This window comes from Leptodactylus fuscus, chromosome 5 (assembly GCF_031893055.1).
Source record: "Leptodactylus fuscus isolate aLepFus1 chromosome 5, aLepFus1.hap2, whole genome shotgun sequence".
In the NCBI taxonomy this organism is placed as follows: domain Eukaryota; kingdom Metazoa; phylum Chordata; class Amphibia; order Anura; family Leptodactylidae; genus Leptodactylus; species Leptodactylus fuscus.
This window is the reverse complement of record NC_134269.1, coordinates 130,488,437-130,503,968: the sequence shown is the minus strand read 5'-3', so window position 1 is coordinate 130,503,968 and position 15,532 is coordinate 130,488,437. Positions and strand designations below refer to the sequence as shown.

At 43.3% G+C, this 15,532-nt stretch overlaps 1 protein-coding gene across 1 annotated transcript in view; it reads left to right on the top strand.

Moving 5' to 3' along the window:
- The window catches only part of CFTR (CF transmembrane conductance regulator), a 125,883-nt gene extending 112,535 nt beyond the window's left edge, over positions 1–13,348 (top strand). The window contains exons 24-27 of the mRNA XM_075274207.1: positions 2,315–2,404; positions 3,424–3,596; positions 3,685–3,790; positions 13,142–13,348. Coding sequence (XP_075130308.1) covers positions 2,315–2,404; positions 3,424–3,596; positions 3,685–3,790; positions 13,142–13,348 — 576 coding nt within the window. The remainder of the gene's footprint in view (positions 1–2,314; positions 2,405–3,423; positions 3,597–3,684; positions 3,791–13,141) is intronic.
- The last annotated feature ends 2,184 nt before the right edge of the window (positions 13,349–15,532 follow it).

The following is a 15,532-nucleotide window of genomic DNA, read 5'->3' as shown; positions in this document are numbered from 1 at the left end:
AAGGCCCCAAGGTTAGTAATTTTTTTAGTTCTAGAAGAAACTGTGCTAAGCACCACAACTGTGTGCTTTGTAGAGCACTGTATTTGTGGTCAGACCCCCTAGGGTTCACAATCCCTATTGGGTCTAACAATTACAGTAAAAAAAAAAAAATACAAATCATCCCCTTTTATATAGAAAACATAAAAAAGTACATACATAAAGCCAAACACATACAAGTTAAGAATCCTTGTGTCCTAATACAGGAGGTCTACAACGTTATAATGTTTTATCAAATGGTGAACTGTGTAGCGTGAGAAACAAAATCAAACGAACCAAACCGCCGATTCGGCCATCATAAAATTTATTATTTTAAAGAAGTTAAAATGTAAAACAAAATTATACAAATCTAAATTTTGTATTGACAAAATTGTACCGATCCACAGAATGTAACTGACATGGTATTTTGGCTGCACAATGAACACTGTAAAAAACTAAACCTGGAAGAAAGTTGTGCATTTGCAGTTTTTCTCCCATTCCACCTCATTCTGAATTTTTTTCTAGTTCTTCAGTACATTGTACTGAATATTATGGTACCGGTACAAAGTACAATTTTTCCAGCAAAAATTAAGCCCTCATAAGAGTTTTTGGAAGGTGGGGAGTCAAAAACGAAAATCAAAAAAAGGCTGCAGCTGAAAGGAGTTAAAGGTGTTGTCCAATACCAGAAAATTCTCTCCGTTGTTTTACGAATGGAAAGTAAATAAACCTACCAATATATAAAATTTTTTGAAAATGGTCTTGGGAGTGGAGCTTCTCCTATCAGATCTGCTGTTCCCGACACAACCTAATATGGTGTGGGTTTCTCCATCTTTATGTGCTGGTGATATGTACGAGGGTGCTAGCTGTATGGCTAAGACCACCTTGAGAACCATGTGACAGCGAGTGAAATTAGGGCATCCATTTACTTTTAGAAATTAAAGTTTCTTTATTTTACGTTCATTATTTGTCATTTACAAAACAACAAAGATTTCTTTTTCTGGGGATGAACACCCCTTTTAAAATGAAGGATTATTTCTTGTGAAACACTCTTTATTAACTTCTCTGAATAGTTTTCATTGCACTAAAACACAAAGGTGGAATTGATCAAACTCTGTACTGCAGAATTCTGATTTAAAAAGTCGTAAAGATATGGGATTGAGGTCATTTGCCCAAAAATTGCAAAATTTAGTATTCTTACGCTGAAATTGTGCTTTTCACATCTGGTTAATGGATGCAAAAAGCAGACGTAAATGGGTTTGAAAATTGGGTGGGAAAAAGGTGTAGTTAGCTGTTCTAGCTGTCAGTACATTGGACATAGGTTGAGACTTTTTTAAAAGGTGCAACATTGTCCCATCTCACTCCACTGAGTGGATGGTGTATAGAGTGGAGTGTCATCTCAGGACACAGGTCTTAGTCATATCTTGTGACATTTAATCAATTTGATGTCAATTTACATCAACGTACACTCCAGTAAATCTGACTTTAAAAATTCCCCTTAAGGCTGAGGCCCCACGTTGCAGAAACGCAGCTTTTTTGTTGCAGATTTTGTTGTGGTTTTTTGAGCCAAAGTCAGGAGTGGACTGAGTAGAAGTATAACAACTTTTTATAGAGTTCCCATTTCTTTTGTAACTATCCTTGGCTTTGGCTTATAAAACTGCAACAAATGAAGCGGCGTTTCTGCAACGTGGGGCTTTAGACTAAACCTTTGCACTGAGCCAACCAATGTGTTAAAACGGCCATGCTGCTTTCTCTCTTTCTTTGTTTACTTCCAGTGGATGAAAATCAGCCCATGGTCATGTGATGTACGAACTATGGTGATGTCATGGGCTCATAGATGCACAGCTCGTTACAGTCACAGCACAGTAATCACACATCTGCCTGGTGACGAACTGTGCACCTACTGTATGTGCTCATCACATGATCATGGACTGATTTCTATCCACTGAGTGTAAGCAGAATGAATGACAGCAAGCAGGGATCTAGGAAACCATGAGGAATTGATAAGAAAGTATATTGTGTGTATATTGTTAACATTTCCTAAAACTGGACAATCCCTTAAATAAAGTATATAAGCAATCACTTCATGGACGCCATTTCTAATGAAGCGCTTAACAGTACTGTTCATTGAAGCCCAGGAAGGAGCACAATTCAGTTTATTGTAAGATGTGTTGGCTCACCTTCTATTACATTACACAAGGAAGTTAAATGGTCTGCCCTACCAAGAATGAGAATTCTGCCGAGATGCTTAAAAATTCACGCCAATGATTATTGACCCTATTAATTCTTATCTCTCCTACAGAAAGTTTTCATATTTTCTGGGACATTTCGGAAAAACCTTGATCCTTATGAAAAGCACAGTGATGAAGAAATCTGGAAAGTAACTGAAGAGGTAATGGAACTGGCCTTATGTGCGTGACAAGGATTACAAAATTCTTAGTGCTGACAATGGGCTGTATTGTGAGCATCCTGACAAAGTGACAGACAAATAACAAAGGCTGTTTGCTGGATGTGTGCTTCCATTTCCTCTACATGTTAAAGGACTCAGTTAAGGATAATCAAATGTTTCTTTGTTAGGCTTAGGTCAGGATTAGATTTTTCATACAGTGTTGCCACCTTGTGGTTGGACACAGTGATTACATGTCTGAGAACAAAAACACAAATGTAAGGTTACAGGTGCCATTTTATTTAACTCAGTGTTAACAGGAAAATATAGAAAACTCGTCTTAATCTATTATTCACATGAGGATATTTCTGAGTAAAGGAGTGATTTAGTGTCATTGTAAACCCTTGTCTAAAAAAAAAAATTGTGCGGTTTTCTGAAGTGCAGTTCTGAGAGAATATTATTAAATATACTTGGGGAATTTATTAAACCCCACACTTCAGAATTATGGTGTAAAAAGTCACAACATAGGCATATGGTTGGCCTGTGTATCTGTCTGTGTGACTAGGAATGTCCATGGCAGATAATAGCCCTGAATATTGGCCTGTCTTAAAGCTTTAAGATACTCCAGGTGTCTTATCCAGGATAGTCATTGGACCCCCCTGAATGGAAACTTATATGCATAGAAAAGTGGTTACCTGGGAAAAAACGCAGACCCCGTAGACTGTAATGGGATCCGTGTGGTTTTTGTTCAATTTCTGCACAAAATGTGTGGAGAAAAAAGTGTTGCTTGCATTTTTCGGCTTGGAAGCCAAGCATAAACCACACGGATCCCATTACAGTCTACGGGGTCCACGTGTTATCCCAGGTAACTGCTTTTCTATGCGTATAGGTTTCCATTCGGGGGGGTCCACAAACGGACTCACCGAACGAAAACCTGAACACAGATGGGAACCAAGCCTTACACGGTAGTTGCAGTGTCTAACTATTAGGAAATCTGGGCCATTTTGTTTCATCTGTTTTGTCAGGTTGGCCTGAAGTCAATCATTGAACAGTTTCCCGGTCAGCTGGACTTTGTGCTTCTGGATGGTGGATGTGTTCTAAGTCATGGTCACAAGCAACTTGTGTGTTTGGCCAGATCAGTTCTAAGTAAAGCCAAGATACTCCTGTTGGATGAACCAAGCGCTCATTTAGATCCAATGTAAGTCTTTAAATTGTTATTTAAATAATACATGAGAAAACATATACACTTTCAGGATATCAATAAATTTGTCTTTATTTTATTACAGAACATTTCAGATTATTAGGAAGACTCTGAAGCATGCATTTGCAAATTGTACAGTCATCTTGTCTGAACACAGACTAGAAGCCATGCTTGAATGTCAATTCTTCCTGGTAGGTTCCATATATTTACACAACCAACAACATTATTGTAAAATACATATACCAAAGTTTATTATTGTAAAATACATATACAAAAGATTACATAAAGGGCGCTGAATCAAAACAGCACCTTCAATACCTTACCCTCTCCTTCTTGTGAGATATCACTGGATGATATAATATAATATAATATGATATAATTTAGCAATAGTGACCGCCTGTCGAGGAATATGGTCTAGTAACTAAGCACTGACAGCTGAACACAAAAGGATTTAGGAAATCAATGACACGGAAAGCAAAAGTGCTCTGACTTCTCTGACACTAACTCAAGTGTCACTTGCGTCACAAAATTCAAGGTGGCTTGATAAATAGTATTTGTTTAAAAACAAAATTTTCACTAAAAGTATCCCAGAAAATGGCATCATTGCATGGTGTGGGAAGTCCTGGTGATTTAGATATGTATGGCTACAATTTTTCTTGCAACCCCAGTCTAAGTTCATCAATGTCCTAATGTTGCTCTTTCAACATTGTAACACACTAACTAGAAATATTTACTGAAATCTCAGTGTGAGTTCCTTGTAGTCTTGTACAATCCATACGCCAGACTTTAGATTATATCAGTGTTGCTCAAGCTTTTGTTAGTTGTGAAAGTAAGCCATTGTTCCGCAATCCCAAAGGTCAGTGTGCCATTGCTCTTTGAACCTTAGGAATGGTGAACAATTGTTCTACTACCCTATCTTGTGTAGATAACTTCACAGTGTGCTCAGTTATGGAAACAATAACAAATACCTGCATACAAGACCATTACTCAGAAGAGGAAGTTTTCTTTGATATCACTCATGAAAGTGAAATATGATGTTTACTTTTCAGCAGAACAGCAGTGCATATAGTGTTAGTCATTAAAGGGATTTTCCCATAACCAGAAACAGATTTAAATTAGTAGTCAATTAAAAGTTAAAATATTTTACAAATTTAAGTAGTTAAAAATTTCGCAGAGTTTTAAAGATTTTCTTTGATCATCTTAGTGGTGACCGTCTGTTGTCCTGATTGCCAATGGATACGACCATGAATGTGGGCACTTTCTATGACCTGGCCTTATTGTAGCCAGATTATATTCACATGTATTTGGTGGCCATGTCCTGTCCACAATAAGGAAATCATGGATGGGTTTCTGACAAGTGCCAGTCCAAAGAAAGTTCTTGAATTCATGGTAGTTTCTATAGTCAACCGATGAAGATAAAAGACTCTCACCGCTAAAATGGTTAGAATTTTTTTTAAAGTTCTGCTAAATTTTGAATTAGCTATATTTGCAAATACATAACAAAGTGGTAATAGAAAAAAAAATAGGGGCACTCACCTATTTTTAATTAAAAACATCCTTTATTTAAAAAAAAAAAAAAAAAAAAGCAGGAAAGAGGATCAGACTACGTGGTAACGTTGCCAAGATGCTGGACTGATCCTCTCTCTTGCATTGCTGCTTTTTTGAATAAAGGAGGTTTTTTTAAATGAAAACTACAATTGGTGAGTGCCCCCTGCTTTTCCTCTATTACAACTTTGTTATGCATTTATTTGCAAATATTGTAAATAATTGCTAGTTTTTCTAAGGGGAAAAATTATATATAGGTTCCCTCCTGTGTTGGATTCCTTACAATCTTTGCAGCAGATTTCAATGCAGCGCCACAGTTTTTCTTATGATCCCAATATTTGCAAATATGTTTATCTTTTTATATTCTACAGATATAATTATGGTTATGTTCATGGGAAAACCCTTTTAAGGATAAGGCCCCATGTAGTGAGCAGCAGCCATAAAGCGCAGCGGTAAAGACAGCAGCAGGCATGCATTGCGTTTTTTTCCACAGCACCTTTCACAGAAAGTTCTTGTCAATAAGACCAATGTTACAGATAAAAATGATGAATCGCCATTTACACCTAGGTTCAAAACTTTGGTAGAACCAACATGGGGCTTACACATCAAAAAATTCTAAATATGTATAGGCTGATGTGCCCATAGACACATGTGTCTCACGTGTCTCAGATAAAACAAGGTGGAGATAGTAATAATAAATTTATTTATATAGTGGCAAGATATAACACAGCTCTATAGAAATCACAGGGTATCTGAGCAGGCAATATCAGACATTTCAACAATAGGTAGGGCCCTACTTGCAAGCTTTTTCACTCTATGAGGAAATAAGAGTGACACAAGAGCTAAGGGTGCTTGTTTGTTATAGTGGTCCAGCCATCTTTTAATAAATAAGGTAATATAAATGAAGTCATGTGACCAGGTAGTGTGATAATATGCGTTCTTATGGCACATTTGGAACTGGAGATGTTGGGTAATAATCTGATAATTGTCCAGGATTGTATTTTATGGTGTATAGGCAACCATTGCAGCAAGTGGCACAAGGTAGATTTGCAGCAACCCAGAGATTGTCATGGTAGTTGTGAAACGCAAAAAGCCAAGCCCACATCTCCTCTCTGCTGGGCTGTACAGAACTGAGGGGGTCCGCTGTGTATCTGATGGTGGTGATGGTAGTGTCTCCCCCTGATGTGAGTTGGAGTGCTCATGATGGTATTTCAGGAACAAGACTCAGAGTGCTGGGAAACTGGTAACATATAAATTTACTTGAAATCTGGTAGTAAGGCAAATGACTGATCTAGTAATGGAGGTACAATCTTTGAGTATGGGTGAGTCAGTAGATGGTACTACACAGCCCACGCTTGTTTCTCAATTAATATACACAGTAGCGCAACTAGGAATGGCGGGGCCCCGTGACGAACTTTTGACATGGGGCCCCCCGGCCGACACCGAAGACTTCGATCGACCCCCTCCTCCGCATTCCTGCACGCTCTATTATGTTCCTTAGTGGCCCCTGCACACAGTATTATGTCTCTCAGTGACCCCTGCACACAGTATTATGTCTCTCAGTGGCCCCTGCACACAGTATTATGTCCCTCAGTGGCCCCTGCACACAGTATTATGTCCCACTGTAGACACCCATAAACAATTATTATACTCTGGGGTCTTTTCAGACCCCAGAGTATAATAAACGGAGAACTTTTCTGTCTCTTATTCATATTCCAGCAGAGATTCACTTGGATTTCCTGCCCATCCTGTGTTTTAGGTCATTGCTCTGAGGCCCTTGTTCAGTTTATCCTCAGACTACAGGAATGGCACTCTCTTTTGTGCTCCTTTCAAGTCTCTTTATCCAGCCTTTCTTTTCCAGACTCTATCCTGCAGCATGGCAATGGAAGATTATATAGATAATCTGTTTTCCCTTAGCCCAAACAGCAGCACAAGATGGGGTATTCCTGCCCCTGTGTACTGTTAGGACAGGTGGAACTTTTAATAAACTAACAAGTTCCCTCCCATAAAAGGCCCAGGAGACCTCCCCCTCCCTGTGTTAGTCTCCAAGTACCATATAGCATAAGACCGCATATAATTTTAACAAGCCAAGGGAGGGAGCTTTGTGCTGCTGTTTGGGCTAAGGGAAAACAGATTATCTATATAATCTTCCATTCCCCCTACGCCCAAACAGCAGCACAAGATGGGGATTTAACAAGTAATACCCCTTCTAGGGAGGGCGATCCTGACAGGCCGAGGTCAGGATTGAGTAACCAAAGGACTTCGCCTTGGAGGTATGCCAGTCCAATCTATAGTGCCTGGCGAAAGTCAAGTGGGAAGACCAAGATGCAGCCGCACAGATCTGGTCTACTGAGAGGGACTGCCTCTCTGCTCAAGACGCCGCTACCGCCCTGGTAGCATGGGCTCGCAAAAATTCTGGAACCGGTAGCCCCTGTGACTGAAGGGCCACTGAGATGGCTTCTCTGATCCACCTTGACAGAGTAGTCTTGGACGCCTTATTACCCCTGTTGTGACCAAAAAAATTGACAAGTAGGTTTTCTGACCTGCGGAATGGACCTGTCCGGTCCAGGTATATCCGCAGAGTTCGCACCAGATCCAAACTATGCATTTTCTGTTCCCACTCCGAGGAAGGAGAGGGGAAGAAGGTAGGTAAGGTTATAACCTGGTTTATGTTTTCCACTGAGGGAACTTTAGGCAGAAAACCTTGAATAAACCTAAGCTGGACTCGGTCCGGAAAAAAGGTCGTATATGGCTCTGATGCCGCCAAAGCCTGGAGCTCTCCTACTCGCTTGGCAGATGTGATTGCCAGAAGAAAGGTTACTTTCCATGAGAGGTATTTGAGCTCCACCTCTGTCAAGGGTTCAAATGGAGGGCCGCATAGTCCTTGTAGGACCGCAGCTAGGTCCCATTGGGGGGCCGGGGGCCGTACCGGGGGTCGGAGCCTAGAGGCCCCTTTCTGGAATTGCCTTATGAGAGGATTCTGAGACAATCTAGTCCCCAATAGAGCGGATAGCGCCGAGACATGCACTCTCAAGGTGGCCGGGGACAATCCCTTGTCCAACCCTTCTTGTAAGAACTCCAGGACTGATTCAATGGACGATGTATCACACTGTCTCCTGGCCCCCAGTCCTTAAATACTCGAGCGATCCTCTGGTAACTGCGATTGGTTGAGTCCGCTCTAGAGTGGGCCAATGTTTTTAAGACGGCCTGGGACAATCCTCTGTCTCCACGTACGGTGCGGTCAACCTCCAGGCAGTGAGGTTGAACCTGTCCAGATCCTGGCAGAGCTGACTGTTTAGAGTTACCAGGTTTTGGACACACGGAAGCCTCCAGTAGGTCCCTCGACTCATTACCATGAGGTGGGTAAACCATGCCCTTTTCGGCCAGAACGGCATGATGACAATGGCCGAAGTCTGGTCCTGCCTGAGTTTCGCCAACACCCTGGGAATCATTGGAATCGGAGGGAAAACGTATACTAGTTTGAAGCTCCAGGGTATTGACAGGGCATCGATCGCCAAGGGATTGCCGTCCCGATACAGGGAGCAGAATTGTCCCACCTTGGCGTTGTGTTGGGTGGCCATCAGATCCACCTCAGGGAGACCCCACATCCTGGTGAGTTGTTTGAAAACTTCCGGGGACAGAGACCATTCGGCTGTTGTTATTAGTCCCCTGCTTAACTGGTCTGCCAGGACGTTGAGGTGGCCTTTGATATGCACCGCTGACAGCAGGGACAAGTTCTTCTCCGCCCAGGAGAATATCAGGTTGGTTACCCTCATCAGGGAGGGAGACCTGGTGCCTCCCTGTTTGTTGATATATTGGACGGCCATTGAATTGTCTGTCCTTATTCTGACAGCCTTCCCCTGAAGGTGGGGAGTCAGAGTCCGTAGTGCCAGATAAATTGCCGTAAGCTCTCGCCAGTTGGAGGAGCGAGTTTTCTCTTGTTGGTTCCAGGTTCCTCGTATTAGGGTTTCCCCCAGATGCGCTCCCCAGCCTGTAAGGGAGGCATCTGTGGTCAACAGGGTCCAGGAAGTCTGGACCGTGGACCTCCCGTCCTTGAGTTGAGACCACCATTCCAGTGATCGACGGGTACTGATGGAAAGCTGGATAGGCTTCTGAAGTCCCGAAGGACTGTGGTTCCATACTCTCAGGATCTCGAGTTGTAAGGGGCGCATATGCCATAGTGCCCAAGGAACTGCCTCGATGGTTGCGGACATGAGACCTAGGACCTTCATCGCTGTCCTGATTGTAACCTTCCTGGTTCGGGATAGGTAGTGAACCGCTCGACCAATCTTCTCCTTCCGAGGAGAGGGCAGGGAGATCATCATACTGAGAGAATCCAAGTTGAACCCCAGGAACTGAATCCGGGTTGATGGAACCACTACCGACTTTTGCCAGTTTACCAGCCAGCCCAGCTCGCTCACGAAGGCCACTGTGATACCCAACTGTGTGGCCAAGACCTCCCTTGACTGAGCTTTTATCAGCCAGTCGTCCAAATAAGGGACAATAAATATCCCCTGGAGGCGCAGGGTGGCTATGACCGGGGCCACTACCTTTGTGAAGGTGTGGGGGGCTGAGGATATACCGAACGGGAGAGCTGTAAACTGGAAGTGATGTAATCTTCCGTTTAAATACGTGGCAATCCTTAAGTACTTCCTGTGTGGAGGATAAATGGGGATATGGAGGTATGCGTCCCTCAGATCCAAGGTGACGAATAGTTCTCCTGGCTGCAGAAAGGGGAGAACCGATCTTATGGTCTCCATAGGGAACCGGACCTTGCGGATGAATTGATTTACATACCTCAGGTCGATAATCATGCGCCACCCTCCGGTGGACTTTGGTACTAGAAACACGGGTGAATAAACGCCTTGACCCTGTTCGTCTAGAGGGACGGGTTCCAACGCAGACTTGTCCACATACTCCAGCACGGATCTTTGAAGATGAAGCTGTTTGGTGCCCTGAAGAGGGCGGGTCCTCCTGTATCTGTCTGGAGGGGGGGATAGGAAGCTTATTTTGTAGCCTTCCCGTAAAAGCTGGAGAACCCATGGATCCTGGATATGATGGTGCCAGGCGGCTAGATGTAAGGAAAGCCGACCCCCCACCTTGGCCCTGCAGGCGAGGGAATCGTGATAGTCAGAAGGTGGATCTTTTCCCACCACCACGGGAGGAACCTCGACCGCCTCTTGGGCCAGAGGGGCGCCCTCGAAACTGGCCTCTTGACATGCCTCTCGCGGGGGCGTAGCCACGAAAGGATCGTTGCCTGGATCCTGTTGACTGAGGCAGGTTCTTACCTTTCGAATCGGCCAACCCCTCCATTATCCGGTCAAGTTCACTCCCGAATAGCCTGCCTGGCTCAAAGGGCAGGGCGCATAAATTGAATTTTGAGGCGTTATCTGCCTTCCAGGGCTTGAGCCAGAGGGGGCGCCTCGCAGCGGTAGACAATGCCATGGTTCTCGCTGCCAGCTTGGTCTGATAAAAAGCGGTCTCAGAGAGGTAGTCGGACATGAGGCTAATGGTTGTCATAGCCTTTAACAGATCGTCCCGATGGACACCGGAGTCGATGTCCCTCTCCAGATTTGAGACCTCCGATCGCAGTTTAGCGACTACCTCACTAGCCGTGATGCCCACCGAAGCTTGAGCTGAGGAAGAGGCGTAAATACGCCTCAGGGACTCCTCCGCCCTGCGATCCATCACATCCTGGAGGTTAGAGCCATCCTCCGCTGGCACTACCGTGCGTTTAGATAGTTTGGAGACCGCTATGTCGACCTTGGGCGGGGGGCCCCAGGAGCTGGACTGGGCCTCGGCCAAGGGAAAGAGCGCCCTAAAGCGCCTAGAAGCATTGAATGGACGTTCTGGAAATCTCCATTCAGCTTCAAATCTCTTGACCATATCAGGGTTGGCCTTAAAGGTTTTGAGGGAGGTAGACGGAGTCTCCTCCGTAGCCTCCTCTACGTCCTTGGCCTGTAAGACCCTAAGCAACTTAGGCATCCTATCCACCGGGAAGACCGGCTTGGTTGGGTCCAGGTTGTCCTCTTCTGAGGAAACCTCATCCAAAATTTGCAGCGCCTCCATAGGTGGAAGCGAAGGGGGTGATGACGAAATGCGCGGTCTCTTAGACAGCTGAGAGATTGAGACTTTCATCTCTCTCATTGACTCCTCAACGAATTCTCTCACCCAACCAACCACGTCACGGACAGAAGTGTCTTCTGAAGGGGGACCTCGGCATCCGCGACAACACTGGTAGGCATAGCCGTCCGGTAAAGGCACCTCACACTTAACACACGCAAGGTGACGCCGTTTGCTAGAAGCTTTCCTCCTAGGATTCTCCGCAACAGAGGAGGACGATGACATCTAAAGAGAAATATATTGCTCATTATTCCTCTTACCTTAAAGCTTCTACCCTCAGGCCCCACCAGGGGGCATACATCACCTTGGATATAGTTCAGAAAATCTCCAACGTAGGGGAAATTCAGCCTTCTGGTTCTGGTTGCCCAGGAACAGTAGGAACCTGCAAGCTAGAGCTGACAGGCAACCTACACTGGGCAAACCAGAGCTAAATAAGGGAGAAAGGGGGGGGGGCGGAGTTATGTTAGCTCCGCCCTCTACCCCTTCCTTGCCCCCTACAATGGCTGGGGATTGCAAACTTTCCCCCAGCCCAACCTAATTACAGATTTAAGGCAGGGGGGGGGGGACCTGTCCCCCTGAAACAGCCTTCTAAGAAGGCACTGAGCACAGCGACGAAGCGCCCTGGACTGCGCATGCGCGAGCCGGCAAAGCCGCGCATGCGTGAAGCAAATTCCCCCGTGCATGCGTGGAGAAGCGGAAGTCCGCGGCGCACCAGATAGTGCCCGCGGCAGAAACTTGTAGAGCGCCGCAAGGTTCCTCTTCCCCTGGCCGCCGGCGCCTCTGCACATCCAGGCGGCTGGGGAAGCGCGGCGGGACAGGGACCGCAGACACAGTCCGAACATCAAGGATGCGCCGCAAGCCTTACTCCCCCCCCCGGCCGCCGGAGCATCATTACCCAGGCGGCGGGGGAGCCGAAAGCGAGCGGAGCCGCAAGGGATCCCCCCACCCCAGGTAAGACCCAGAGGGGGAGGGGGAAACCTATAATCCAAAAGGAAGGAAATCTTTTTTAAAATTGTGGGAGAGGGAAGAAGACCTCTCCCTCCACCTGTCCTGGTCCACAGGACAGAAAAAAACACAGGGAGGGGGAGGTCTCCTGGGCCTTTTATGGGAGGGAACTTGTTAGTTTATTAAAAGTTCCACCTGTCCTAACAGTACACAGGGGCAGGAATACCCCATCTTGTGCTGCTGTTTGGGCGTAGGGGGAATAATCTGTCTCTCCTCCATTTCTCTGTACAACCTTCCACTCCTGCTCTCTTTCCACATTCCAGAACTATCTGCCTGGAACTTGCTAAAATTCTACCCCCCTGTCCACAATGCTGGAGCCATTTAAAGATGAAAACACTGTTGCGTACAAACTATGTACACAATAACATAAGAACATGCTATACATATTCCATCACATAATACATGGTTTTGCTGTGTCCAGTGGGATGCATCCATGTAGTAGATAAACAGAGTATGGTGACTTCATTCAACACAGATTGTAGAGGGGAGAGTTTAGTAAGTGATAGACCAGTTAGCAGAGAACAGGAATAGTCAAGACTAGAATGAATCAGATCAACAAGTGGTTTTGATGTTTCCACAATGAGAATAAGGATACAACATCCTCCATTAACCAGATGGGTCACAACTTCCATTGTTTTCAAAATGTTCAAAGTATAGCAAAGGGACTTTACAAATTTGTCATCGTAATGGAAATTTTCATTTATCTAAAAAAAAAACCCCAGAACAGTTATCTGTGTAGATTTGAGAAATCCCCCACATTGTGCCAGAGGCGAGACTAAAACACTTCAATAATATAAAGATAAAACCTTGATAGGAATGATCAGAATGTTTTTTCACTGGCTAATATGTCTTCACATCCTTCTCATCAGGTGATAGAAGAGAATACAGTGCGGCAATATGATTCCATACAGAAACTCATGAATGAGAAGAGTTTCTTCAAACAGGCCATGAGTCAGTCTGATCGCTTAAAACTATTTCCCTTACACCGCCGAAACTCCAGTAAGAGAAAATCCAGACCCAAGATCACTGCCCTACAGGAAGAAACAGAGGAAGAAGTGCAAGAGACAAGACTGTGATGACGCACAATGCAAAATATCTCCAACAAAGTTTTTATATCTTAATAGACAGTTCAGGTGCCAATAAGAATAGAAAATGCAACAGTTATGATAGCATTTCTTAAAGGGAACCTGTCAGTTCCATTTCATCACTCCAACTGCTATTACTACCTAACTTTTATTCAATATGCTAATGAGTTCTTTTGTATAAAAAAAGGCAGAATGCTAAGGCCAAAGTTCAAGCTCTTTCCACCTGTGTCCTGCCTCCTTCTATTTTGGACACCCCCTGCCTGTTTTCACAACCACCTCTAGCCTAGCAAATAGGAGAACTTGACTAATAATGTTACACCCCTACCCCATAACTTCGAAAGAGCTGCTTAACCTAAAAAGAACTTTTATCCAATATGATTAGGCCCCACATAGTGAGCTGCTGCTGAAAACCCTCGGCAGAAGCACCATGTTTTTTCCTGCAGAGTTTTTTTTTTACAGAAAGTCTGCAGAATTTTCCTCTGCATGCTCTCTGCTTCTATTATACAGATACGGAAAACGCCAGCATATCTGCAGATTTTTTTCTGCAGTGTGTGCCTGGGATTAGCCAGATTTCCATCCACTTTGCAGTTAATGTAAACCATAGCGTTTTCACAATGTGGAGCCCTGGCGTTACATGGATTGTAGCATTGGACAAGTGTTATCTCATGAGATAAGACAACCTGTAGGGCAATTATAGCAATAAAATAAAGATGACAGGTTCCATTTAAGTAATAGTTTGTGTTTTTTGCCAGGTTTCCCTTATGGGTATTCAAACTTTACTTGCTCCATAGTGGTTGGAAGTTTGTTGCTAAAGAACTAAGGAAATTTTACTTTAAACATGGCAACACCTTAAAAAAAGCAGGGGTATACATCATAAGTTTATTTGTAGTAATATACTGCAGTTATCAGGCTTGGTACAAAAGCCATGTCATATCTTTGCAGACTGCGATGCATTCCATTAATACATGTATTATACCCAGCATTACAGTCAACAATTCATAGGTCATATATTAGGACATAATACTATCAGGACCACTTGTACGGGCTAGTAATAGCAAAGCATATCTATGAGATTAGTTGGTGGAATATGAAATATTTTATAGCTTTCAATTTATTATATTATTATATTTTCTATTTTTACATGCAATTGTGAATAAAACAAGGGACCAAATTTGTTGGAATATTAAAAAAAAAGAAAAGAAAAATGGTTAAAAGTGTAGCAAAAATGTAATAATGTATACAATATAAGAATAGCAAGACCATAAGAATATAGATAATGTATAAATAACTTGTAGTAAACAGATAATATATACAGTCTTGCTATTCTACAGCAAAACAATGTACGGATAGTTCACTGGTGGATACACCTTAAATAGTCGTAAAGAAGCCAAGGTAATGTTGCTTGAAGATTTCTGTGAACCCCTTTGAGTCCTTTTCATTTTTACTGCCATTTTTTCTTAGAATTATACATTTTTTTTAAATCCTTTTTTTAGTTCTGTATTTTAAAGGGAATCTATATAGTTATAAAAAATGTCAACAGCATCTGTATATGGCTAAAAGAGAAAAACGTACACAAGTTTCTATGTGCAGAACATTTATGCTGTCAAGAACTTACTTGATCCTTATCAGTGTATTACAGCATATTATACATTGTATTGTCATGTTGTTTGATGCAGGGCAGCAGCATTGTTCTTTTTACACATTTCCAGTAATCAGCTGAAGTCTAGCACACTGTGACATTAGCACTAGTATAGACCCACCATGCTTCTGAGAATGGGCTATTTTAGAAGGGAATACAGTCATAGTGATTGATAGCAGGCAGCCATGAATAACTCAGGTATCACTAGTAGAAGTGACAGATGAATCTCACCATGGAAAAAACACTATCTATCTATCATTAATTGCATGAAATCTGTATAAATGAAGCTTGCGTGTAAAAAGCTTTGTTGGGCCCTATAGGGAATTTGCCAAAATGGAAACCCCAGTCCCAAATCCTCTATAATGGCTAGATAGGTGAAAAAGATGAAAATTGCAAATATGTACTTTTTGTACTCCGTCAATTACCCAAGCCTCAAAAGGGTCCATGAGGTTTATGCTATTCCATAGCGGGGACTAAAAGTCATCTCTCTATTTTTATCTATGATCTTCAGTGTTTTCACTAACTTTGGGTTGACT